This window comes from Cryptomeria japonica, chromosome 3, assembly GCF_030272615.1.
Source record: "Cryptomeria japonica chromosome 3, Sugi_1.0, whole genome shotgun sequence".
Lineage (NCBI taxonomy): Eukaryota > Viridiplantae > Streptophyta > Pinopsida > Cupressales > Cupressaceae > Cryptomeria > Cryptomeria japonica.
The window spans coordinates 662,114,446-662,140,844 of record NC_081407.1 but is presented as its reverse complement, the minus strand read 5'-3'; the positions used below and the strand labels follow the sequence as shown (position 1 = coordinate 662,140,844).

Sequence of the window (26,399 nt, the reverse complement as noted above, 5' to 3'; positions counted from 1 at the left end):
AATTCAAACATTCCATGAAATTGGACCGAATTGTGTGCACAATTCGTTTAGGGCTTGCATGAATAAATATGCTACTACCACTACATACCTACACATCCAACTCAAGACAAATTGACCTTGGACACCATGTCATTCGAAACCATGCACTAATTTACCAAACTACTTGTACATTGATAGATACATGCTGAAGGCAGATGGTGTAGGATTGATAAAAAGATTGGAAAGGGATTGAGTAATTGAGATTACCATAGAATTTAGTTGTTTGATGTGTTCTGCATTCATCCTTTCTAGTTCTTTTTCAGCGTATGGTTTCTGTGAAGTAGCATGGCATGTCTGTCGATTAATAAACTTCTCTGAATTTTCCTGTACGCATTAGAGAAAAAATGTTGATCTCAAAGGCCAATTAATATAAAAATTTCTACATATATGAATTAAAGTAATGATTCAATCTTAATGTCTACATTATACGTATATTTACGTCATGTTCATACACACCTGAGCTTGACGTAGCATCTCGTTGGAATAAGGCTTGCCTCCGTTTTTAGCAATTATATTGTCTATTTGGTTCATCAATTTAGTTCTCTGTTCTTCCTTTTTTGTTTCTGATGTAGTCTTATTATTGAATAGGACTGATCTCTTATTGCAGCGGCTTAGAACCTCCTGGATGCAATTTATAGATATCAACATTAATTTAGACAGAAAAATCATTTTCATTAATAGCATATATGTCTTAACTAAATAGATGAGTAGGTTTAATGACATTAAAAAAATGTAAATGTAATTCATTAAGATTCATGTGATAAAAAAGTTAATACTCATTATAATATAATTCTATGGACAAGAATTTATGAGCAAGAAGAATAAGTATGTTCGAAACTATGTTTCAATACAATAGATAAATAAACATTTATTCTTCTAGTATCAAACTAGGTTCTATATATTAAATCTATAATATATATTAAATCTATAATATATATTAAATCTATAATATATATTAAATATGTGAAGATAGATCATTTTGGAATCATCTATTTTTATTATCATTTTTCATTCAAAAGTTTAATAGGCACCTTAGAAGGATATTTCTTGACATATGTTATCTATATTATTATTTAATTAAATATATATATATGCTAGAAGCAATGGTGGTGCTATACTGAAGACATTAAATAAGTCAATATATAACTTCAATGAATTTGTATATGTGTTTGATGGAAGTGCAACATCCATTAACTGTGTTTTTCACAAGAGAAATAGAAAAAAAAGAAGCTTATTGCTACAATAATTTATCATATTTAGTAATATAAATAAATTAACTAATTACTATGTAATTAATTATTTTAAGTTAAATGTAATGAAAAATTCTTGAACTACCTAGTTAATCTAAACTTTGTGCCATTTCTATATTTTATCTAATTAAGGATGCCTTATCGGGGAATGACTATTTAGAAGGTAAGCTAAAGAGGATGATGATTACATTTGCACTGTTTGAGAATTTGTAGAGTATATAGCTATAGTTGGAGTGTTTAGATTGCTAATAAGGACAAATAGATAATTTTGGGGTACAATGGGTGAACTAAACCCTAGGTAGACTATTTAGATCATAGTTATGAGTAGAATAGGTTATTCTATAGCTTTTTTAGTTACAAGTCATCCTATCATACATGTGTCTCTAAAATGACATCTTAGGTAAGTATGTTTATATATACACTATAAGAAGGTTCTACAGTTATGAAAGTGAAATAAGGAGTTAAAGGATGGATCAAGTGAACACTTAGTGAGATGAAACAAGTAAACACTAATGTTATTCATATCATTTAGATAAAACAACCAGTTTATATAGAGGGATGTTCTAAAAATGATTGGGTCAAATATGTAATAACCAAGGAAATTATGCACTGATTAGTTATATTAAATTTTAATAGCAGTGATGGTTTTTGAATCTACACCTATTAGCAATTCTTGTTTTCCATGTCTTATCAAAAAGTTTTGATGTCGAATATATATTAAATCAATAACATGCAGTAGCTATAACTATGACACAAAATTTTTGTTCAAGTCTAGCACCAATAAGAATAATCATAGCCCTCTATGTTAATGTTCCATTCATACTCTTTGAAAATCAACTGTGTTGATGGTTGTATCGAGTTGTCTCATGCCTCTCAATCCCATAGTCCTCACAAAACCTATCAAAATTTGTTGCGAAAAACTAACCACTATTGTTAGTCATCAAACACAATCTTTTTAATACAGTCTAATTTTCAAACTTATTAAACTAACTAATTATTATGTAATGAATTGTTTTAAGTTAAATGTAATGAACAATTCTTGAACTACCTAGTTAATCTAAACTTTGTGCCTATTCTATATTTTATCTAATTAAGGATGCCTTATCGAGGAATAACTATTTAGAAGGTAAGCTAAAGAGTATGATGATTGCATTTGCACTGTTTGAGAATTTGTAGAGCATATAGCTATAATTGGAGTGTTTAGATTGCTAATAATGACATATAGATAACTTTGGGGTACAATGGGTGAACTAAACCCTAGGTAGACTATTTAGATCATAGTTATGAGTAGACTAAGTTATTCTATAGCTTTTTTAGTTACAAGTCATCCTATCATACATGTCTCTCTAAAATGGCATCTTAGTTAAGTATGTTTATATATACACTATAAGATGGTTCTATAGTTATGAAAGTGAAATAAGGAGTTAAACGATGGATCTAGTGAACACTTAGTGAGATGAAACAAGCAAAAATTAATGTTATTCATATCATTCAGATAAAACAACCAATTTATATAGAGGGATGTTCTAAAAATGATTGGGTCAAATATGTAATAACCAAGGAAATAATGCATTGATTAATTATATTAAATTTTAATAGCAGCAGTGGTTTTTGAATCTACACCTATTAGAAATTCTTGTTTTCCATGTCTTATCAAAAAGATTTGATGTCCAAGATATATTAAATCAATAACATGTAGTAGCTATAACTATGACCCAAAATTTTTGTTCAAGTCTAGCACCAATAAGCATAATCATAGCCCTCTATGTCAATGTTCCATTCATACTCTTTGAAAATCAATTGTGTTGATGGTTGTATCGAGTTGTCTCATGCCTCTCAATCCCATGGTCCTCACAAAACCTATCAAAATTTGTTGTGAAAAACTGACCACTATTGTTAGTCATCAAACATAATCTTTTTAGTACAGTCTAATTTTCAAAAGGATCGTTAAACTTATTAAACTAACTAAAGACTTCAAACTTTGTTCTAAAATAATGAATAACTAAAATAAAGTCTATAAATCTAGAAATTGAAGGAATATTTATTATACCAAAAATATTAGAATATACCAGATCCAACAAACTAGAAGATGTGAGAGAATTAAAACAAAATTGAATATGTTTATATTTAGAGTATGTGAAATATTCATAGAAATCAAAATCAAGATTACAATTATCAAGCCACTCAATGGGGCATTAATTATTCATGGTTTTGAGACCCTTCTCACCAACATGACAAAGTCTTTGGTGTCATGTTCATTGTCATCTCCACTGAAGCTTGCTTTTGAAATCATCGGAACCTTTAGGTACCTAGAAAGAATAACTATTAAATTTACAAAAAAAAAACATCTTCATAGCTCAATTTAAGAGTGATGATGAAGGATCCAAAGCCATTTTTTTTTTTATGTCCATAACAAAACTACTACACTATATAGAGCACGCATCTAGATTATACAAGGTGCTAGTTCAAAAACCCTTAGCAAGCACCGTGTACTTAAAAAGGAAGGTTCCATACACTATATAGAACATGCATCTAGCTTATACAAGGTGCTAGTTCAAAAACCCTTAGCAAGCACTGTGTACTTAAAAAGGAAGGTTCCATACCAAACATGACATATGCTGAATAATGTCAATTTCCTTCACACTACCATCAAGGAATCTGATCTCAACTATTAAAATCGTCAATAATATTCAAATGAGAGTCATCATCAAGATACACCTTGTCACCATCATATTCATGATCATTTCTTAACCGACCTTGATGCATGTATTGCAAAGGCTGTGACAAAGGCTTCACTATCATCTTAAGACGAGTTGTTTGAATTTGAATTAGAGAGATTTTTTCTTCTATTTCTCCTCCTTACAGTCTTTTCAAAAATATAGGTTTTGGTTTTGTACCTCCAACATATTGTGACACGCTCATTCGCAACAAGACCCCTTTACCCTTTCTATTTCTTTTACCTTTTGGCCTGTTTTTTTTAGATCAGATTCTAGATGGTCCCTCCTATAAGAATTAGGGAGAGGCCTCATTTTCAAATTTGAAGAGAGGTTGCTTTGGTGTCGTAGGTTTCTAGCTTCTACAAAGGGATTTGGGTTAGGGAAGAAATTCAGTGAATTCATATTATTCTGAAAATCTCAATATGTATAATATCGAGTACTTAATTGTAAAGTTTTGATCAGGTTCAGTCACAAGCAATACCTGGGGATTATTCACAGTTATGGATTTCTCAATAGAGTAAAAAAATCCTGTATATGGAGAAAGACCAAAAGGAAAAGTCCAGATTTGAGACTCGCAAGACATAATGGAATCTCAATGTATGGACTCACTTCGAGGAGGGTGTACATTTGTAGATCCATCCACGGGACACTACAATGCCTTAAAAGAAAAATCCCGATGGTTAATGAGCAAACATCGTATCAATAAGACTATCTTAAAGTTGGCTAGATAAACAACTCGAGGATAAGGGACATGCATAAAAAATTTCACAAAATATTATGATCCTCGAGATAATGCTAAACCTAGATCCCTCCCATTGCATATTAGCTGAAAACCTATAAACCATTTGAAATCCGGAAAATGCAATCCTCAAACGCATGACTCGTCACAAACCACCAATCTTTAATGAAAGACATTTGAGTAATAGAAGTCAAAAGGGTGGATCATTTTCCATTATTCACGCCTATTGAAATTCAAAGAACTCACTACAAGAGAGAAGTGAATCTCGACTGAGAAAAGATTAACTGCATACTTTCTTCTCCAAGGGACCATAATAGTTATGTATCGCAACTTTATATGAAATGAAAATGGGGCATTTGATATAATTTTTTTCGGTTAATAAAGGCAGAGTCGAGTAGTTTTATATTCATTAGCATATTCAAATACAAAATAATATAATACGAGCAGTATCAATCAGTGATTAAACAAGTCTGAACACAAAAATAGGATATAAAACAAAATGGAGGATTCATACCTCCAACAAGTCCATATTGTATTGATAAAACATAAGACCAAGAAACTTCCAAAAAGAAACTAAAGTCTAATCAACAGAGCTTAAACCTATCTTGAAACCCTCTATTCTTGGCTATCCAAAGAGGTTCTAGCATGACCACCATTTCTGTAGAGCGGAGGGCGGCCTCTGCCTCTACCATGACCTTGGCCCCATCCATGGCTACCCGCTCCAATTCTGCCCCTGCAGGAGTGCCCTCGGCCACAAACTCCCTCATTTTCCATTTGAGATTCCGCCAACCCGTCACCATTCCCATTACCACCTTTAGCTTCATTTTGATTTTCTACCAACCCAACTCCACTATTCTCCTCATCAACTTCAAGGAAGCCATTCAAAATGGCCAAATCTTTAAAAATGACCTACTTATCCTGGTCCAGGGACATATTGGTCAGAACCCGTCATTTGAGATAATTTGCCACCATACTAGCAAACTGTTTGTGTCTCTTGAGGGCAGGTCCTTTTAGATCCAGAGGAAGAGGGTAGAAATTTATGGTGTCTCCGAGTTCACTCAAAGAATCAAGATCCCTTGGTCAAGGCAACCTTGCACCCTTCAATGCATATTTTAAAGTTCTTTCTAACCTGCCAAAAAATTCTACCTCAAAGAATTTCATAGCTAAAGCTCTAACCTCATCTTTAGAAATTCCGCAATCTAGTAAAGAAGCGACAAATCTGGATGAAATCTGTGTATTATCTCCATAATAATCCTTCCTATCTAGATGACCTTGTCTGAGCACCATTTTGGTTACCAAAATAACCATAGGGCTGATAGTGTGAAGAATTCACTTCAGCCTCAGGTCAAAAATCTCCTCAAAGGTGCACTATTGATTAGGATTGGTTAGAGAAATTGGAGTGTCGACCCCAAAATAGGCAACTGGGTCTGAGAAGATTCTTATAATGATTCTAGAAGGGCCCTTAGAGGATTGTGCCATCGTCAACAAGAAAACTGGAGCTCTATTTTTTCTAGATGAGATGGAGAAAGATTGATTTTGCGGAAATAACTTAGCCGAGAAGCTAGGAATAATGGTTATGATAGATGGTATCACTTGTTCTATCATCATTAATGAAGGCAACTGACATCTCATTACATACATGTCATATTGAAACAAAAAATACTCCAATGGAATGAAAAGTCAGACAAGATAATTTGATGTATTAACTACTCCATCCAAATCAGGCACAAAACAAGGCAAGTGGGCTATAAAGCTGTAGTCAATAAAGTGTATATGAGCTTTCTCGGTGATTAAATTGTTTTTCTTAGTTCTTATGAAATCCTGATATCAAACACCTTACCAGTGATCATGGTGCATTTAATGAGCATCACCTTGCTTCACTCAAAGAAAATTTAGCCTTTTGCCAATTTTGTAGGACCTCCAACCTGAACAGAAAGTTTATCTTCGGTTGCCAAATTAGGTAGCCTCTCTTAGCAATAATAAGAAGAAAGGTGGGCCTACAAGTACCACTTGAACATAATAGGCACATGTAGGAATCCACATCAGCCAAGATTACTAGAGAAAGTGCAGATCATTTAGAAATAAGAATTAATAGAAGAAAAGAAACGTTGATCCCTGAAGAGCATTGGAGATATAGACTGTTAACATTTTAAAATTTTGGCAGAAAAATAGGAATTTTAATATTTGAATTTAAACTTTTAACACAACTACTCAGCAAAAGAATGCAAACGAAGGTCATCCGACTACCATGAGAATTCAACTCCTTCCGCCACTGACTTTGAAAGCTAGTCTTCTTCCCCATTCACTTCCCTATATATATGTCGACATGAGAAATTTTCCAAATTCCTCATGATTGAAAGAATTTTCTCCAACATAGCTCTTAATTCCAATTTGGGGTCTTGACCGATAGAACATCGTTTATGGAAATAGAATAGTCCCTTTCAATCTCAAAAACTTTAATTCCTCTATTAATACATTCTGACAGACCAATTAGAAGGGCACTGAATTTTGCAATGTTATTGGTATCTAGGAGAATGTGGTGAGAGATTTTCCCTTTGACTATACCTTCATCATCCCTAATTATGCATCCTATTCTAGATGGACATTGATTGCCCTTGGAGGCACCATCAAACCTCAATTTTAACCATCCAAGCCTAGGAGGGTCCTAGGAAATCTAATTCCTTTTTTGATTTGAACTCCCAAAGTGGGAAGGGATCTTTAGTCCATTCCACCTTAGATGCATGCTTGCATCCTAGTCCGTAAACTATGTTTTAATATTTACATTCAAATCTAGTGTGATGTTAATATTTTCCACTATTGATGCTTCTATAGAGATGAGAATTAAGTCTACCTTCCTTGCCTTGTTGTCAAAGATTCTCCTAACTAGCTGATTTCCCATAATGAACTAAGGAGGCCATACTTTGGCCTTATAGGCCAACCCTGAAATAGAGTCACTATATCATTAGGGAGAGCTGAAGCCCAACCTAGTCTTGCACACAACCACCTCCAACATTTGGCAGACAATGAGCAATTGAGTAGTAGGTGATGAATAGATTCCTCCCATGCCTTACATAGAAAACACCTAGAGGTTCCTTCATATCCCATCTTCTTGAACCTTTTCGCTATCAAAATTTTCCTTTTAAGATCCAACCATGCAAAAACCCCTGCTTTTGGTATTAGCTTTACACTCTAGAAGAGTTTCTAGGGGATTCACAAACTATTATTACCCTCCTGATTAGCTAAGAGAGAGTAACCAAATTTGACATTGTATTGATGAGTCTGAGAATGAGTCCAAATTAATGTCACAGCCACTTCTAATGATCACCTAATGAATCTTTAATATTTATTGCAATTGCATAATTTCATCATTAGGTAAAGGCAATCCATCAAAACTTTTCTATCTCCAATTCATAAAAGGATCATTCTTTGATAAAGCAATGTAATCTCTAAAAAAAGAACCCCAATTTTGTTTACACCAGGATCCCAATCTTTGCATCGAAACTAAGTTATCAATACATGGATAGGCCCCCACGAGTCCTCCCAAAAGAGATGAGATGTTCCATCATGGATATCCCATTTAATGAAATTTGAAATAAGGGGTTTGTTCCTAATTAAGAAATTTCAAATTCTAGAACCCTTTGGGGGGTTATTAACTCTTAGAAAATTTCTAGTGTCTGCATTGTCAATATATTTGGCCTGCATTAATCTTACCCATCTTGCTGAAGGATATTTGATCATTTTCCAAACAAGCTTTTCTCCTAATGCTTGATTTTGAAGAAGTTGATCATGGATGCCCAAGCCACCAAGAGCCTTTGGTTTACAAATTTTATTCCATGCAAACAAAGCTATTTTATGTTGTTCCTCTATATTTTACCAAGAGAAATTTCTCATTTTCTTAACAATAAAATCATTCATTCCTACCTTTAAGGCCAAGTATGACAACAAATAAATGGGAAGTGCTGAAATAACTGCATGAATCATAACTAATCTGCCTGCCCAATATGAACATTTTCCTTTCTAGGAATTAATACTAAGATCAAATTTAATTTTCAAAGGATCCCATAACTTAGAATTTCTCAAACCTTTGTCCAATGGGAGGGCATTTGATATAATTATTTAAATCAGTATTTTTCTTTGAATATTTTGCAAATCATGTTTTTAGACACACGAACTATGGATTAATATCAACACTATATGATTTTGATGGATAACTGATAAACCAATAGGATGTGAATTTAATAAAATCACTTCAATATATACCACAAGTTGGATATGAAAACCATGTTGAAACCCTAGCATGATGAGAGCCAATACAATTATGTCATAGTCACATATACAGATCCTTCAAGATGATTCGTAGACTTATATGTTGAGACATGCACCAGCTAGGACTCGGACCTAGGACCTTCCATACATGGTTGGAGTGCTTTACCACTGAGCTACTGGCCCCTCTTGGACTAGTCCACCATCGGTCTGGGTGTGGCTTATTTCCAACACCAACACCCCCCCTTAAGCCACACCTCTCGTTTGCTTGGGGCTCCTAGCCTAGACCTGGATTTGATACCATGTTAATGCAAATTGAACATAATAAAGATATAGATGAATGTTAACTAAATCAAATTCTGTTTTGAATATGCAGGTAAGTGTACAGTAATGTATGTTATGATGATTAATTCACTAAACGTGAATGCCCAACACTTATAATATGTATTTGATCTAAAGCTACAATATCTTCAACACTCCCTCTTAGCTAGGGAAGATTAACTAAGTATGAATAGGTTTAGATATCACACTACTTGTGATATCAAGGAGTATATTAAATATCAAGTTAGCATGATATTTAAATACCCTGATTATGGTATGTGTCCTGACATCATGATGTTTACCATAACTCATCATGGCATGTCCATGGATATTAGGTCTGCATAATATCCACCATGATTTATCCATAAGGAATATTAATACATACTCAATATCAAGTCAGCATGATATCTATCAATGTTTCCAAAGGATGATTACTATCAAGACATTTCCATGAATATCAAGTCAGCATGATACCTATCATGATAGTAAGTATTGCAAAGTCATCACCTTACAATACTGCATACAAGTGTTCATTATTAGACAGATCGTCACCTTTCCATAATGTGCACAGAGGGGAAGGCCCATAACCATCATAGAGTCAACACATATGACAATAAAGAGTTTACATATTAAACAACTTTATATAAGTACAAATAAAATAGTTTTGAGACCGTGTCTCAATTATATTTCAACCATACCAAGTTTCTTCCTGAAGTTCTCCACTTTAGCTTTTGAAAGAGGTTTGGTGAGAATGTCTGATGTTTGATCGCTTGTACTAACATATTCTAATTGGATAGCATGCCTCTCCACCATGTCTCTTACATAGTGATAGGGGATTTCAATATGCTTGGATCGATCATGGAATACTGGATTTGCAGAAAGCTTTATACAACTTTGATTGTCACACAGAAGTGTGGTAGGTTTCAGAGGCTTTCCAAATAGTCTCACAATCAACTTCCTAAGACACACTGCTTCTCAGGCTCTCATAGAGGCTGCTATGTATTCTTCTTTGATAGAGCTTTGAGCTACAGAGGACTGTTTCTTTCTTCTCCAAGAGATCATGGCAGATCCTAGACTAAAACAATATCCAGAAGTGCTCTTATGGTCAGTCACACTTCCAGCCCAATCTAAATATGTGTATCCATGTAAGTCAAAATCAACTTTCTCATATTTAAGGCTATATCTAATAGTGCCTTGTAGATATCTCATGATATGTTTTTCTGCTACAAGACGTATTTCTCGAGGTTCACACATAAACTGACTTAAAGAATTAACTGCATGGCATATGTTAGGTCTACTGTTAACCAAATACATAAGTGATCCAATGATCTGTCTATAATGAGTAGGATCCACCACTTTGGAATTTTATGTAGCTACCTTAAACTTGTGCAAGTTTGTTTCCACTGGTGTAGACATCGCTCTACATTTCATCATTCCAAATCTCCTCAGTATATCAATGGTGTATTTTCCTTGATTCAAGAAAACACTATTAGGTTTCTACCATACCTCCAACCCTAGGAAGTAGTGTAAGAGTCACAAATCCCTCATATCAAATTCTATTGCTAGATCCATTTTACACTGGATAATGAGATGGTCCTTACCTATGATTAGGAGATCATCTACATAAATTATTAAGATCAGCAAGTCACCATTAATAACCTTAAAATAGAGATTTGGATCTGCAACATTCATTGAAAATTATAAGTTCATGAGATAGCTGTCAATTCTTTCATACTAGGCTTGGGGAGCCTGTTTTAGCCCATAAAGAGCTTTCTTCAGTCTACACACATGATTTGTGGCATCATGAACTATAAAGCCTTCAGGTTGTTCCAAGTAAACCTCTTCTTCAAAAATTCCATTTAGGAAGGCAGTTTTAACATCCATTTTGATGAACCTTCCACCCTTTGGATGTTGCAATGGCTAATACTATTCTAACCGAGGTGTATCGAGCTACTGGTGCAAAATTTTCTTCGTAGTCAATACCTTATTTTTATGAGAAGCCTCTAGCAACAAACCGTTCCTTGTGTTTTTCTATACTGCCATCTACGACATGTTTAATCTTGAATATCCACTTGGAGGACACAACTGATTTTTCTTTAGGTTTGGGCACTATGTCCCAAACATCATTTTTCAAGATGGATAGGTACTCTTCCATCATGGCATCTTTCCATGCTTGACTTTCGAGGGCTTCACTAACACTTCTAGGTTTTGAGTGCAGGATTTCATTCATCAGTGCATCATAAGTTATTTTCTGGGGCCTCTTTCTTTCTCTGAATGTACCATCAAATGCCTCGAAGCTTCCTACTTCCTCTACTATTTTTCTAGTCTAGAGTGGTTGTTTCTTTTTGTTGATATTTGGATTTTCTTCTTGATACTCCCTCTGAATTTCAGCTTCAAGTGGGTTTTCATAAGAAGTGCCTTTAGGAGCTTCCATCTGAACTTGAGGGAAGTAACATGTTTCCTCGTTTGAGGGAGGATTTTGTATTTCCAACTCATCATAATTATTTACCCTTTTGAAGGCAATATCCTCCTCAAATATTACATCCTGACTTATCTCTATTTGTCTTTATCTAGGAATGTGGATTCTATAAGCCTTTGTAGTCTCACTGTATCCCACAAAAATACCTTTCTTTCCGAAAGGCTCCAATTTTGTTCTCTTCTCTTTTGGAACATGAATATATATAGGACAACCAAATATTCTTAAATGACTTATGTCTGGTTTCTAGCCTATAAATACCTCATCTGGAGATCTTTTGTTAAGATGAGAATGTGGATATCTGTTTTGGATATAAACTGATGTTCGATATGCTTCCGTGCAAAATGAGGTATCTAAGTTCTGATCGAACATAATTGATTTTGCATCTTCCATAATAGCTCTATTTTTCCTCTCTGCTACTTCATTTTGTTGGGGATTATAAGGTACTGTAAACTCCCTCTTAATCCCTGTGATTGCATAAAACTCTTTAAACAATTTTGAAGTATATTCTCTACCATTATCTGTTCTCAGAGTCTTGATTTTCTTCCCAGATGGGTTTTCAGTCAGGGCTTTGAGTTCTTTGAATCTATTTAGAATTTTTTTAGATTATTTGTACTGTAAGAAATAGATCCAAGTCTTCCTTGAAAAATCATCCACAAAAATCAAATAGTATAAGGCTCCACCTATGGAGGGTTTGGACATAGGTCCACACAAGTCTGAGTCGATTAGCTCCAATGTATCTTTGGTTTTGCTTGAGCTATTTTGAAAAGAACTTTTGGTGTTGTTTCCTAGAGCACATCCTTTGTAGGTCCCATAGTGCGAGAGGTTTAACTTAGGTAATCCTGTTACCATCTTGTTTAAAGAGTTTAGAGCACAGAAATGTAAATGCCCTAATCTTCTATGCCAAATTTTTCTCAAGTCTGAAGTTTCATGAACAAGGGCTTGTTTAGGTTCAGTGCATAATTTGTAAGATATCCATGCCTCTTTCCTATAACTTGATCTTTCTTGAATGTAGATGTTTTAGGCCATGCCAGGACTTTTCCATCCATGAAGGTGACCCTATAGCCATTATCCTCAAGGGCAGAAATGGATATCAGGTTCCTTTTGATTTTTGGTACATTTAGTACATCCTTCAACTAAATAATTATTCTTGATTCTAACTTGATTGTACAGGACCCCACTCCTTTCACTGGATGTGTAGAATCATCTCCAATGGTAACTTCCTCATCAGTTTCTTCCACCATATCTTTCATGTTTTTTCGATATCCGGTGATATGTTAGGTGATCCACTATCAATCACCCAGGTGCAGAATATGTTGGAAACTTGATTTGAAAGTGCCATGTAGAATGTGAACATTTCAAATTCCTCTTGAGAGTATGGTTTTCCAACCTTGGCATATGTTGCATGCTTCTTTGTTCGATTTGATAGTTAGCAGCGTAGTGGCCATATAGGTTGCATCGAAAGCATTGAATTTGAGAGACATCTTTTCTTGGTTTGCCTTTTCCATTAAACTTTCTCTTCCTCTTTTAATTATTCTTCTTTTCCTTCTTCTTAGAGTTGGAATTAATGTTAAGAACATGAATGTCCTCATCTAAACCCTTTTGTTTGCTCCCTTTGGTGAGTAGTCTAGTTTCTTCTAGAAGATAGTTAGATCTTAGTCTATCTAAGTTAGGAAGTTTAGGTCTTGCACTTATGCCTTGCACAAAAGGTTCCCATGAGTTGGGTAATCCACTTAAGGTAGTGTAGGTTAATTCCTTTTCATCAATTTTGCATCCAACTGAAGATAGTTGATCTTGAAGTGTTGTTATCCTCATGAAGTAAGCATTTATAGTCTTATCTTTATTCATGCTTATGTTGTTTATTTGCCTCTTGAGTGCGAGTGTCCTCCCGATATTATTGATTTCAAATGCATTTTGAAGTGATTTCATCATGAGATGTGCAATTTCTTGTCTAGCTAGGACTGGAACAATGTGATCTTGCACAACATCTATGATCAATCTCATGGCCTTCTCATTGTTTTCTATCCACTGAGATTTTTCTGGTTCATCCTTAGGTTCAGTGATTTAATCGTATACATATGGGTATACTTTGTTTTCCTTTAGCAACATAGTGATTCTTAGCTTCCATGATGAAAAGTTATTTGCTCCATGTAATCGATCTTCAAATCTGACTGTGCTTGCCATGTTTGATGAAGGAATTTGATTAGTCTTCAAATTGTGTGATCTTTAGCTACTCAAGTTTAATTTAGGACCAGTTTATAACTTGGCTATGATACCATGTTGAGATATGGACCAGCTAGGACTCGAACCTAGGACCTTCCATACGTTGCTGGAGTGCTCTACCACTGAGCTACTAGCCCCTCTTGGACAAGTCCATTGTCGGTCCAGGTGTAGCTTATTTCCAACACCAACATTATCAAGTAAATGCCCAAAATTTTACAAAATGCAATGACCTTTGAATCAAGAAAAGTTGGTGTGAGGCAGAAGTGGAGTTTCATCAATAGTCAATGGAGCCCTAAGTGTAATATTCATAAAAAATTTAGTGGAAATGCAAACGATAGCTAGGCTTCTTGAGAAATCGACTTCGCCAAATAGTTGAGGAGTCCTCTTTACAGAGGATTCTAAAGCGATACTTAAAATGATAGACAAAGTTCGAGACAATTATGTGCACAAAGTTAACAAAGTTAGGGTAGAATCTGGAAGTCACGATAATTTTGAAAATTCCAAAGAAAATCCCAAGCCCCCAATCTATCTTATGTCCCAAAGATCATTGCATCCAATGAGCAAATTGAAAGAAAGAAGTGAACAAATTAGTGATTCAAACTTTTGGGAAATTTGGTCACTATAGGTATATCCTCTAAATGTTATTATATTTGAGTAAGTCAAGAAGAAAAGTTATGAAAATGAGTGAGTAAGAAATGCTAAGGAAAGGAATTCTAACAATGAAGAAGTTTGGCAATAGAAGGAATTCGGGGAAAGATTGATCTTAAGGATTCTTGCATGGATTGTGATCAAACCTAAATAGGACAAAAGGTCAATAAAATTGTATGGTTGTGATGTAATTCAAAGGTTTGTGGGTTTGGTAGATAAGCAAAGAAATACATAAATCTAAAACAATTAACTATCCCTGAAATCATCAAAGGGCCAAGGAACATCAAGTTAGGAATTCATGATAAAGGAGGCGATGATCAACAATACACACTCTTTGAGAGGGATTACTCCCCGACCCTTCACTCAGTTCAAAAGTGAGATTACTGAATAAAAAGGTTATGAAGTGACATGAATTAATTTGCATTCCATGACTCATAAGAAAAGCCGATTTTTATGACATAACAAACCAAATCTTAAGAAAATAAATGGAAATTGGAAGTTGATGAAGAGGAGAATTAACTCCATGATACACTACAATCCTAGAAAATTTAAAATTCCCAATATGGATTAAGGCTCAGGAAAGGATAAAATATCAAAAAGAAGAGAAGCATATGTTAAATAGTCAATTCATGACTTATATAAAGGTCAAGTCTCATAAAAACACTATACACCAAATCCTTCACCATACAAAAAGGTCAAGTATTCCTAGCATATGAAAGTAGATGAGTTTTCATGAATACATTTTAGATGGCCATAAATCAATGGGTAGCTTAAGAGTCTGAATTCCATAGTTATGTGACAAAACCAGGTTTGTCAAAATTACTTGAGATCAAGAAAGATTAGATCACATAGCAGTTTACATGATCTAAATCACTGAGATAATGAGAGGACCAAAGTCTAAGAATGGGTTACTCAACCAGAATGCCTTGTCCATATGAAAAACCCGAACTACATGAAAAAAGAAGGAACCTAAAATCCAAGGATTCTTTTGAAACCCAAATTGTTCTAAACATCCTTGGAATAATCCCATTTCTCCAAATTTTCAGAGGGAAATAAAATTTCATGTAAAGACTATGGTTACCACATGCGCTTAATGGATTCTTAAATTGTGATGAATGTGTGCTATTAAAATGATATTGGTTTGATGATGTATGACTTTAGGAATCTTAAGCAATGACTAGTTCATGAATATAAGAAAGTTCTATGAAATGCTTAATTAGTTCATATTGTTGAGACTAAGATGTTTCAATCTTTGAAAATCCTAACATTGATTTTGATTATATTTATCTATGATTTTAATTTATTTACTCCCTACAAATGTCTAGTCATGTAGTGGGACCCATAGGCTTGGTGCCATCCAACTTGGTGATGAGTGTATGACACATATGTTGCACATGTGGAGGTAGGCATCTCACTTCGAGAATCTTGACAAGTATCATCCTATGAAAGAGTAGAGAAGTAGTAGGAGATACCTTTTGCATGGAGAAGGTGGGTGCCCAAATAGGGTTATGACAAGTTGAAATAGAATAAACTAATTATAGTCATTTATGACATATTCTCTTACAACTATAACTATTGTAAGTTATGACAAGTGTAAGATGCATAAGAGCATCTACCATACCTCCAAATAGTAAATTTTGGGTTCCCAACTTAGGAGATTTGAATGAGGAGTCATTTGGAGGTGTACATGTGTCATTTGCATTCTTTTTGTTGGCAAAAAAATAGTGGCAAATGCTTTGCATGAACCCATCTTGTAACTTGCTCTAGAAGCTTCTTCTTGAATTGTATTTCTCTATAAAAGGTAGCCTTGGGGAGTATTAGTGATGTTATATTTAGTGGTGAAGTGTTATGATACAGGAATTAATCTACATTGTGGATTGTTAGTTGTAGATTGTTGTTTAATAAGCTAACTGCTAATATTGTATTGTAAGAATTTTTTTATTGGAATACAAACTACTATATTTTTAGAGTGTGGATTTTTTCACCTAAAAGTGTTTTCCCCATGATATATCTTGTGCTCATTGTGTTTATATTTATTCTTGTTTATTATCTACTTGTGAATGCATTTCTGATTTTGCAATAAAATATTTGTAAAGAAAATTTGCACTATCTCCTCCACTAGATTAGTGTCATGAATTTTTTTTCACAACTTAGCTTCCTTTCAATTGGTATTAGAGCTTGGCATATTTTGGTTCCATTTTTGGGTAGTGGTTTTTTTGTACTAATCTCAATTTGACTAGGAGCTTTTGCAAAGTATTTTCAAAATCTTGTTGCAGGAAGAAGGTTGCAAGCACATCCACAAAATTTGATATGGAGAAGTTTAATGGTAGCAACTTCAAACTTTAGAAGTTAAAAATGGAGGATATGCTCATGGATAGAAATTTGTGGGCTATAATTGTTGGCAATTTGGAGGAATTGATTATGTGTTGCATTGATGTTTTATCATTGATGTCAACACTAGTTGCTTTGCTATCTATCGGCTTCCGATAGAGTGGTTAGATTTTGGTGATGATTAGGAGATTGGTCTTTGGTTTTGTCCAGCTTGTGGAATTGGCTTGGATTGGTTATTCATGTCTTCCTGATGTATATCACATTTAGTTGGTTCAGGATTTGATGATCTGGATGCTATCATTTGTTCTAGTAAGCCTTTTGGTCACTAGTAAGGGTTTAATCGACAATGCTTTGATGAAGATCTTTTGATTAATCCGATAAGTAGTGTTGGTGCAGCTTCTAGAAGGTTATCAGGATGCTAGGGGTTATTATATTCATGTTCCATTTGTTCGTGGTGTTTTATTTGGCTTATGATGACCTATTTTAGGTTTGGTGTTATTCTGCTAGACTATGGACCGGTTTGTGTAACATGTTGATTGATACTCCCGATGCGTCACCGGTTGGATTTATTGTTTGGTTTATGTTGTTTCAGTCTTAGGCCGACTTCGTTTATCATTGGTTTGTGGGATTATGTAATAGATCTATTTTAATATTGTTTAGGTGGATGACCTAATTGTTTAGGTCTCAGGTTGGTATAAATATGTTGGAAGATCTCTTTGTAGATCGGTTGTCATGGGTTATAGGATTATCTATGTGCGAATAAAGTTGTAATCATATGCAGAGGTTTTGGTCAATCATAGGTGATCAAATTGGATTTGTGAAAGAGGTTTAAGACCTCTGGTATTGAGCTTAACTAGAACTATACTCAGGAATAGGAGATTCTATTCCTATCATTCACTCATCTTTCCGGATTGTACTTTGGATTTCTTTGTAGTTAGTGAGGCTCCTTTTCTGATGAGCAGTGTGCTCTATGCAGTGTGCTTTCCTGCATGTGCAGGACCCTCTTATTGTAATCACATAGTTGCTGCAAAAGTATTATCAGACTATGGGTAGGCTTGCCACTGTGGTTTTTCTCTTTACTGGGTTTTTCACGTACAAATTTTGGTGTTATGTGTTGTGGATTATTGGTTAATTCTTCCATGATTTATGTTTATGCTTAACTGTTACATTTGCTATTCTGGTATTTCATTTATGCATTTTGGTAGAAGGTTTTGTGTGCTTAAAGTTTTATAATCTGTTGACAACTGATTCACTCCCCCTCTCAGTTGCCCACTGGTTATCCTAACAATTGGTATCAGAGCTTGTTCCTCTTTGTAGAAGCTTAATCACTTGAGGAAGATACCATGGCAACTAATAATTCAACCACATCTATTTTCCAGAGAGAAATCCCTAAGCTTGATTTGAAAAATTATAGAGTATGGAAGATTCAGATGGAGGAATCATTTGAGATGTATTGGGAAACAAATTTGGGAGATCACAGAGAAAGGCTATAGTCCTGATAATCCAGCATCTGGCAATCCTCCTCCAACAAGCTTGGATAAGGACGTTGAAAATGATTGTAGAGCTAGCGAAGCACTTTTCAGTGCATTTTTTGATCAGTAAATAATGGGATTAACTGACCAATCAACTACAAAGGCTATATGAGATAAGTTGGAGGCCTTGAATGAAGGTGACTCTACTATTAAAATTGCTAAACTTTATGGTTGCTAGGTGAGGTATGAGAACCTGAAGCTGGAAGAAGATGAAAGGATTACTGATTTTATGGAAAGAGTTAATGAAATTGTTACGAGAATTCAATTTTGTGGTGGATCTCTAAGAGAAGATGAGATTGTTTCTAAATTTTTGAGATCTTAGCCACTGGCTTAGAAGATGAAGGCTACTGTAATTAATGAGTTGAGAACAATGGTTAACACTTCTGTTAACAGGATACTCTGGTTGAAAAATTATCTGCTTTTGAGCTTGAAGAATATGGTCCTCAAGGAGCTGCAAAGACTGAATCTTATTTTTATGCACCTACATCATCAACCGACAAGAGTGATTGGAAAGCTTTATATGTGAAGGAACTAGATGAAATGAAGAAAGGATGAAGATTTTGAGAAACTTGAAGCCCTATTTTCTAGAAGAGTACCTAAAGGTCCTACTAGAAGTAAGTATGAAGAAAAATCATCTTTTAAATGTTTTGCATGTAATAAGATGGGTCATTTTTCTTCTAGATGTCCTAAGAGGAATTCAAGATTTGAAGAGAAAGCTAGAAGATTTTTTAGGCCTAATCATGATTATCAGAACAAGCATAAGTACAGGAGAAACAACGACAAATCATGTTACTATGTGGATGAGGAAGGTGCAACTGATTCTTATGATGAACCTTCACAAGATTCAGCTAGTGGATCTAGCAGTGGTAACGAATGGGTATTTTTGCCTATTAAGGAAAATGCTCTGGTACCTATTATTCAAAATGAGGAAAAGGCCCTTGCTGCTAAAGTTGAAGAAAAGGATGAATGGGTGATAGACACTGGTTCTTCACATCATATGACTAGAGATAAAAGGAAGTTTTTAATATTTGCAATAATTTGATGGTGGACTGGTTAGATTTGGAGATGACAAAGCAAGCATGATCAGAGGAAGAGGAAATATATCATTGGATGGTATGCATAACACTGATAATGTTTATTATGTTGAAGGTTTAAGGCATAATCTCTTGAGTTTAGGATAGTTGGTGGATAAGGGATTTCAATTATAGTTCAAGGATGGAAAATGCAAAATCATTAACAGATCTGGATTGGATATTGCAATCGGTACACAGACTAAGGGTAACATCTTTAATTTGAACTCTAGTGAGAAAAAAAGTTCGATTTGATAAATTGATGAGAGTTGGCTATGGCATAAGAGGTTGTGGCATGTGAATTTTGATTGCATTGTAAAGATCAGTTCAACAAAGGTTGATAGAGATATACCTAGGATTGTGAAGCCCTATAATCTGGTATGTAAGGAATGTCAAATGGAAACGCAGGTTAGAAATTCTTTTAAGAGTATACAAGACAAATCTAATGATGTTATTGATCTTATTCATACTGATTTATGTAGTCCTACTAGAATTAAAATTTTTCAAGATGATTGATATTTTATGCTAATCATTGATGACTATTCTAGAATGTTGTGGGTTACTTTTCTAAGGGAGAAATCAGAAGCTTTTGAAAAGTTTAAGATCTTTAAAGATAAAGTTGAGATAGAGATAGGGTTGAATATTAAATTCTTAACGTCAGATCAAGGTGGTGAATTCACATCCAGTGACTTTAATAGTTATTGTGAGAAACATGGGATAACAAGACAGTTGTCTGCCCCCTGGACACCTCAGCAGAATGCTGTTGTAGAAAGAAAGAACAAAACTATCTTGGATGCAGTTAGAACTATTATTATGGAAGCTAATTTTCCAAATATCTATTGGAGAGAAGTTGTGGGCATGACGGTATAGACATTCAACATAGTTCATATCAAAGGAGACACCGGTAAGACACCTTATGAGTTATGGCTTGGTCATACACCTTTAGTTAAGTATTTTAGAATCTTTGGTAGTAAATGCTATATCAAAAGAGATGATTCCATTGGAAAGTTTGATCCTACATGTGATAAAGGGATATTTATTGGTTATTCTAATGAAAGAAAAGCATATAGATATTATAACAAGAGATTGCAAAGAATTATGGAAAGTGCTAATGTCAAGGTGGATGAGCTATACAAAGGTCAAATCAGAACTTATGAGAGAGAACCAGAAGTGGAGATGATCATAATTGAACCAGTAGCACCTGTACTGGAATAAAATGTTGAACCTATTACTTCGGCAATATCAGAAAATTGAATAGTGACTGATGATCAAAGCAGGGAACCAGAAAGTCAGAAGACTCCTCGGTATGTAAAGTTAAATCATTCAGAAGATCAAATCATTGGAGACAAGAACAAAGAAGTAATGACATGAAGAATTTTGGCAACTGATGAGGTATGTTTAATTTCTCAAGTTGAACCAACATTAGTTATTGAAGCTTGTAAAGACAAATGTTGGATCAAAGCTATGGAAGAGTGTTGATGATTTATAGCTTCAGTTGGATAAAATTAAATGTTAAATTGTTTACTACTCCCACCGATTGGCATTAACATGGATTAAACAATTGTTTAGTATAAACAAAGAGCCACAATCAAGTAATGTCTTGACCGGTCATGACTGATCAAGGAATTGCTTGACCGCGCCTCATTTGTTACATACTTATATTGAGTGGCATTCGTGAGATAAGACATAGAAAAATAATAAATGCTCCTCTCACCTGCCATACAAAAGAAGATAGTCAGATTTATATTTTAATCAATAATACATAGAACAAGATAGATGTTAATTCTGATCCATAAATTTAACATGGTATCAGAGCCAGGTTTCCTTCTATAAAGCCTAACCGCCTGAAGGAAGATCTGAGTAAGATTAGATTGATATCTCCTTGAAAGTTTGAATATTAAAATGACGAATGGAATCAGATTTGAAGACGGACTTGAAGGTGTCTCAAACTTAAACTTAAACTACAAGCATCCCTTGCTGAAGTAAAAAATTCAGACGTATGTTCAGAAAAATATGTTCTCTAGAAGAAACTCAAGATACCTTGTGATTGAGAGGGAACTTACTAATAAAGATTGTGCACTTCTGAGGTAAAAATTGTAAATATTGATTGTTATTATTAATACTAATAATTATTTGATGGGTCTTGTGTAAATCATAAGGAAGTGACGACTTCCAAATGATTTCCACTTGTATTTTTGAGATTATTGGAAGGTGACGATCTTACAATAACTCAAGATTGTGGATAGAATCGCCAACTGAGGCAATCCACGTAAGATCTTGTGGATAGAATCACCGACTGAGGCAATCCACACAAGAGCTCATGGATAGAATCACCGACTGAGGCAATCAACGTGAGAGCTCATGGATAGAATCACTGACTGAGGCAATCCACATAAGAGCTTATGGATAGAATCGCCGACTAAGGCAATGAGAGCTCATGGATAGAATCACCAACTGAGGCAATCCACACAAGACCTCATGGATAGAATCACCAACTGAGGTAGTCGATGTGAGAGCTCATGGGTAGAATTGCCGACTGAGGCAATCCACACAAGAGCTTGTGGATAGAATCGCCAATTGAGGCAATCCACACAAGAGCTTATGGATAGAATCACTGACAGAGGAAATCCACTCAAGAGTTTGTGAATAGAATAGCTGATAGAGGCAATTCACATCTTGAAACTATGGTCCCAAGATAAGCATCATACGATTTATGAATATTGCTCCCAATACCTTTTATCCTCCCTAGCTAAGAGGGAGTGTTGATGATTTATAGCTTCAGTCGGATAAAATTAAATATTAAATTGTTTACTACTCCCACCAGTTGGCATTAATGTGGAACAAATAATTGTTTAGTATAAACACAGAGCCACGATCAAGTAATGTCTTGATTGGTCATGACCAATCAAGGCATTGCTTGACCGTGCCTCATTTGTTACATACTTATATTGAGTGGCATTCATGAGATAGGACATAGAAAAATAATAAATGCTCCTCTCATCTACCATACAAAAGAAGATAGTTAGATTTATATATTTTAATCAGTAATACATAGAACAAGATAGATGTTAATTCTGATCCATAAATTTAACAAAGAGGAATTAGATCAAATTGCAAAGAACAACACATGGACTTTAGTTCCTCAGCCTAAACATAAGAATGTTATTGGAACTAGATAGGTTTTTAGGAATAAATTGAATGAGGATGGACAAGTTGTGAGGAATAAGGCTAGATTGGTATGTAAAGGATATTCTAAGAAAGAAGGAATTGATTATGATGAAACTTTTGCTCCGGTAGCTAGGATTGAAGCTGTGAGATTACTTCTTGCTTATGCTGCCTATAAGAAATACAAGGTTTATCAGATGGATGATAAATATGAATTTTTGAATGGAGATCTTGAAGAGGGAGTTTACATTGAGCAACCTGATGGTTTTTCACTTTCAGACAATAGAAACATGGTTTGTAGGTTAAGGAAAGCGTTATATGGATTGAAACAAGCCCCTAGAGCTTGGTATGCTAGATTGGACAAATATATTTTGAAGCTTGGTTTCACTAAAGGTAATCCTGACATTAACTTATATTATAAGATCATTGATGATGACATATTTATTGTTGAAGTATTTACAGTTGATGATATCAATTTTGGAGGTGAGGATAAATTATGTATGGAATTATCTGAAAATATGAAGAATGAATTTGAGATGTCTATGATTGGGGTGATGAAATTTTTCTTAGGTTTGTAGATTACTCAGAATGGTAAAGGCATTTTCATCTGTCAAACTAAGTATGGTAGAGAGTTGTTGAAGAAATTTGGTATAGAAAATTCTAAACTGGTCGGTACCCCTATGGTTACAAGTGAGAAATTGAAAAAGAAAGATGTATCAGCTCTGGTAAATCCTACAAGGTATAAATCTATGATTGGAGGTTTGTTATATCTGACTCACACTAGATCGGATATAATGAACATTGTTTGTATTATATCAAGATATTAAAGTGATCCTAGAGAGAATCATGAGAGTGCAGTGAAAAGGTTTTTCAGGTATTTGTAAGGAACAACTGAGTATGGTTTGTGGTATCCTAAAGATGATGACTTTACACAATGTGCATATACAGATATTGATTGGGCTGGAGATTTTGATGACCGAAAGAGCACATTCGGTGGAGCTTTCTTTCTTGGAAAGAAACTTGTTTCATGGATCAACAAGAAATAATCATGTACTTCTTTATCTACTGCTAAAGTTGAGTATGTTGTTGCTGCTACTAATTGTACATAATTTTTATGGATGAAGCAAATGTTGAAGGATATAATGGTTGATTGCAATGAATTGGTAGTTATTCACTATGATAACTCTGCTGCTATTGATATATCAAAGAATCTAGTATTTCATTCTAAGACTAAACACATTTCTATCAAGTATAATTTTCTAAAGGAGAAGGTGGAAGAAAATGAAGTTAGACTAGTTTATGTGAACATGAAAGAGAAGATTGCAGATATCTTCACTAAACCTTTGCCTTAGGAATCATTTGAGTACTTTAGAGACAATTTGAGAGTTTATTCCCCTCTGGTAGAAAATTGAGTGATGCTGATTGGCATCAGTTCGATATGCATTTATCATTGCCATCATTCAATTTGAAATGATGTGTTGAAGGTACTACTCAGGGGGAGTAGTTAGCTGTGTGATTCAGAGGTTTTATGGTTGTTCTTTGATATTTATGTCAGATTTCTGGTATTGATGTCAAAGTGGGAGAGATATATGTGAAAAATAGAGCTTTACAGAGATATCATTCTCAGGAGGAGTATGGTCTTTGGTTTAGAACTTCATTGTCATATCATCTTGGAGAGTTTGTTGGATGTCTTCCTTTGGGGGAGACTTGTTTGGCATTTTCTTGGCACTTGAATGTTTTTTGAACATCTAATGTTGCCATCAATGCCAAAGGGTGAGATTGTTGGCAATTTGGAGGAATTGATAATGTGTTGCATCGATATTTTGTCATTATTGTCAACACTAGCTGTTTTGATGTCTACCGACTTTCAGTAGTGGTTGGATTTTGATGATGATCAGGAGATTGGTCTCTAGTTTGGTCTGACTTGTGGAATAGGCTTGGATTGGTTATTCATGTGTTCCTGATATATATCACATTCAACTTTTTTAGGATTTGATGATTTGGATACTATCATTTGTTCTAGTAAGCCTTTTGGTCACCAGTAAGAGTTTTATCGATAGCACTTTGATGAAGATCTTTTGATGAATCCGATAAGTGGTGTTGATGTGGCTTCTAGAAGGTTATCAGGATGCTGAGGGTTATCATGTTCATGTTCCATTTGTTCGTGGTGTTTCATTTGGCTTATGGCGAACTATTTCGGGTCTGGTGTTATTCTGCTAGGTTATCATGGACCGATTTGTGTAACGTGTTGGTTGATGCTCTCGATGCATCACGGATTGGATTTATTGTTTAGTTTATGTTGTTTCGGTCTTATGCCAACTTGGTTTATCATTGGTTTGTGGGATTATGTAACGGATCTATTGTATTATCTTTTAGGTGGACGACCTAATTGTTTAGGTGCCAGGTTGGTATAAATATGTTGTAAGATCTCTTTGTAGATCGGTGGTCATGGGTTATGGGATTATCTGTATGTGAATAAAGTTGTAATCATATGCAGAGGTTTTGGCTGATCAAAGGTGATCTGATTAGATTTGTGAAAGAGGTTTAAGACCTTTGGTATTGACCTTAACCGAAACTATACTAAGGAATAGGAGATGCTATTATTGTAGTTCATTCATCTTTCCAGATTGTAGTATGGATTTCTTTGTAGTCAGTGAGGCTCCTTTTGTGATGAGTAGTGTTCTCTAGGCAGTGTGCCTTTCTGCATGTGTAGGCCCCTCTTATTGTAATCACATACTTTTTTCAGAATTATTATCTAACTGTGGGTAGGCTTCCCACCATGGTTTTTCCCTTTACCGAGTTTTCCATGTACAAATATTGGTGTTATGTGTTGTGGATGATTGGTTAATTGTTCTATTATTTATATTTATGCTTAATTGTTATATCTGCTATTCCTGTATTTGGTTTATGCATTTCGGTAGAAGGTTTTGTGTGATTAAAGTTTTATAATCTATTGACAACTGATTCACCCCCACTCTCAGTTGTCCACTGGTTATCCTAACAAGAATATCTAGAACTAAACCTCAGAATACAACGCAAGATATTTGAGATACGATGGATTGAAAAGATAAGAGCCTAATAAGACTCTATTTGGTAGACTTTGTATTATTAAATATCTATGAACAAAAGATTATGAAAGGTATTTGGAAGAAGATTGGAGATGTTTATTAGGGTAAATCCTTGGTAAACAAGATTTTTATAAGAAAGAGTATGTACTTTTTGAAGATGGAAGATGGAGGATTTGATGTTGATTATCTTAATGCATTCAAGATGATTATTGCCTAGATATTTTTTGTTGGTGACAAGATCAAGGAGGTAGATCATTGCATGCTTCTATTATATGCTTTGCCTAATTCTTGGGACCACCTTGTTATGGCTATTAGGAGTACAACCATCTTGTTCAAGATGGATGAGGTGGTATCGTATTGGTGAGAAGGGTTTCAAAACCCTAAAAAATGAATGCTTCATAGAGGGGTTTTCTTATTGTAATCTTGAGTTTGATTTCTGCAAACACTGCATCAATGGTAAAAAAAATCATGTTCATTTTTATTCTAGTTCTCACAAATCTTCAAGATTATTGAACTTGATACATTCTAATGGTTTTGGTTCTTTTAATGTTCATCCA

At 34.6% G+C, this 26,399-nt stretch overlaps 1 protein-coding gene across 1 annotated transcript in view; it reads right to left on the bottom strand.

Annotated features, from left to right (window-relative positions):
• LOC131068412 (immune-associated nucleotide-binding protein 1) overlaps positions 1 to 26,399 on the bottom strand; it is a 131,212-nt gene that overhangs the window by 23,349 nt on the left and 81,464 nt on the right. Inside the window, exons 4-5 of the mRNA XM_058003601.2 lie at positions 496 to 660; positions 247 to 363 (exon numbers count right to left, since the gene is read on the bottom strand). Coding sequence (XP_057859584.1) covers positions 247 to 363; positions 496 to 660 — 282 coding nt within the window. The remainder of the gene's footprint in view (positions 1 to 246; positions 364 to 495; positions 661 to 26,399) is intronic.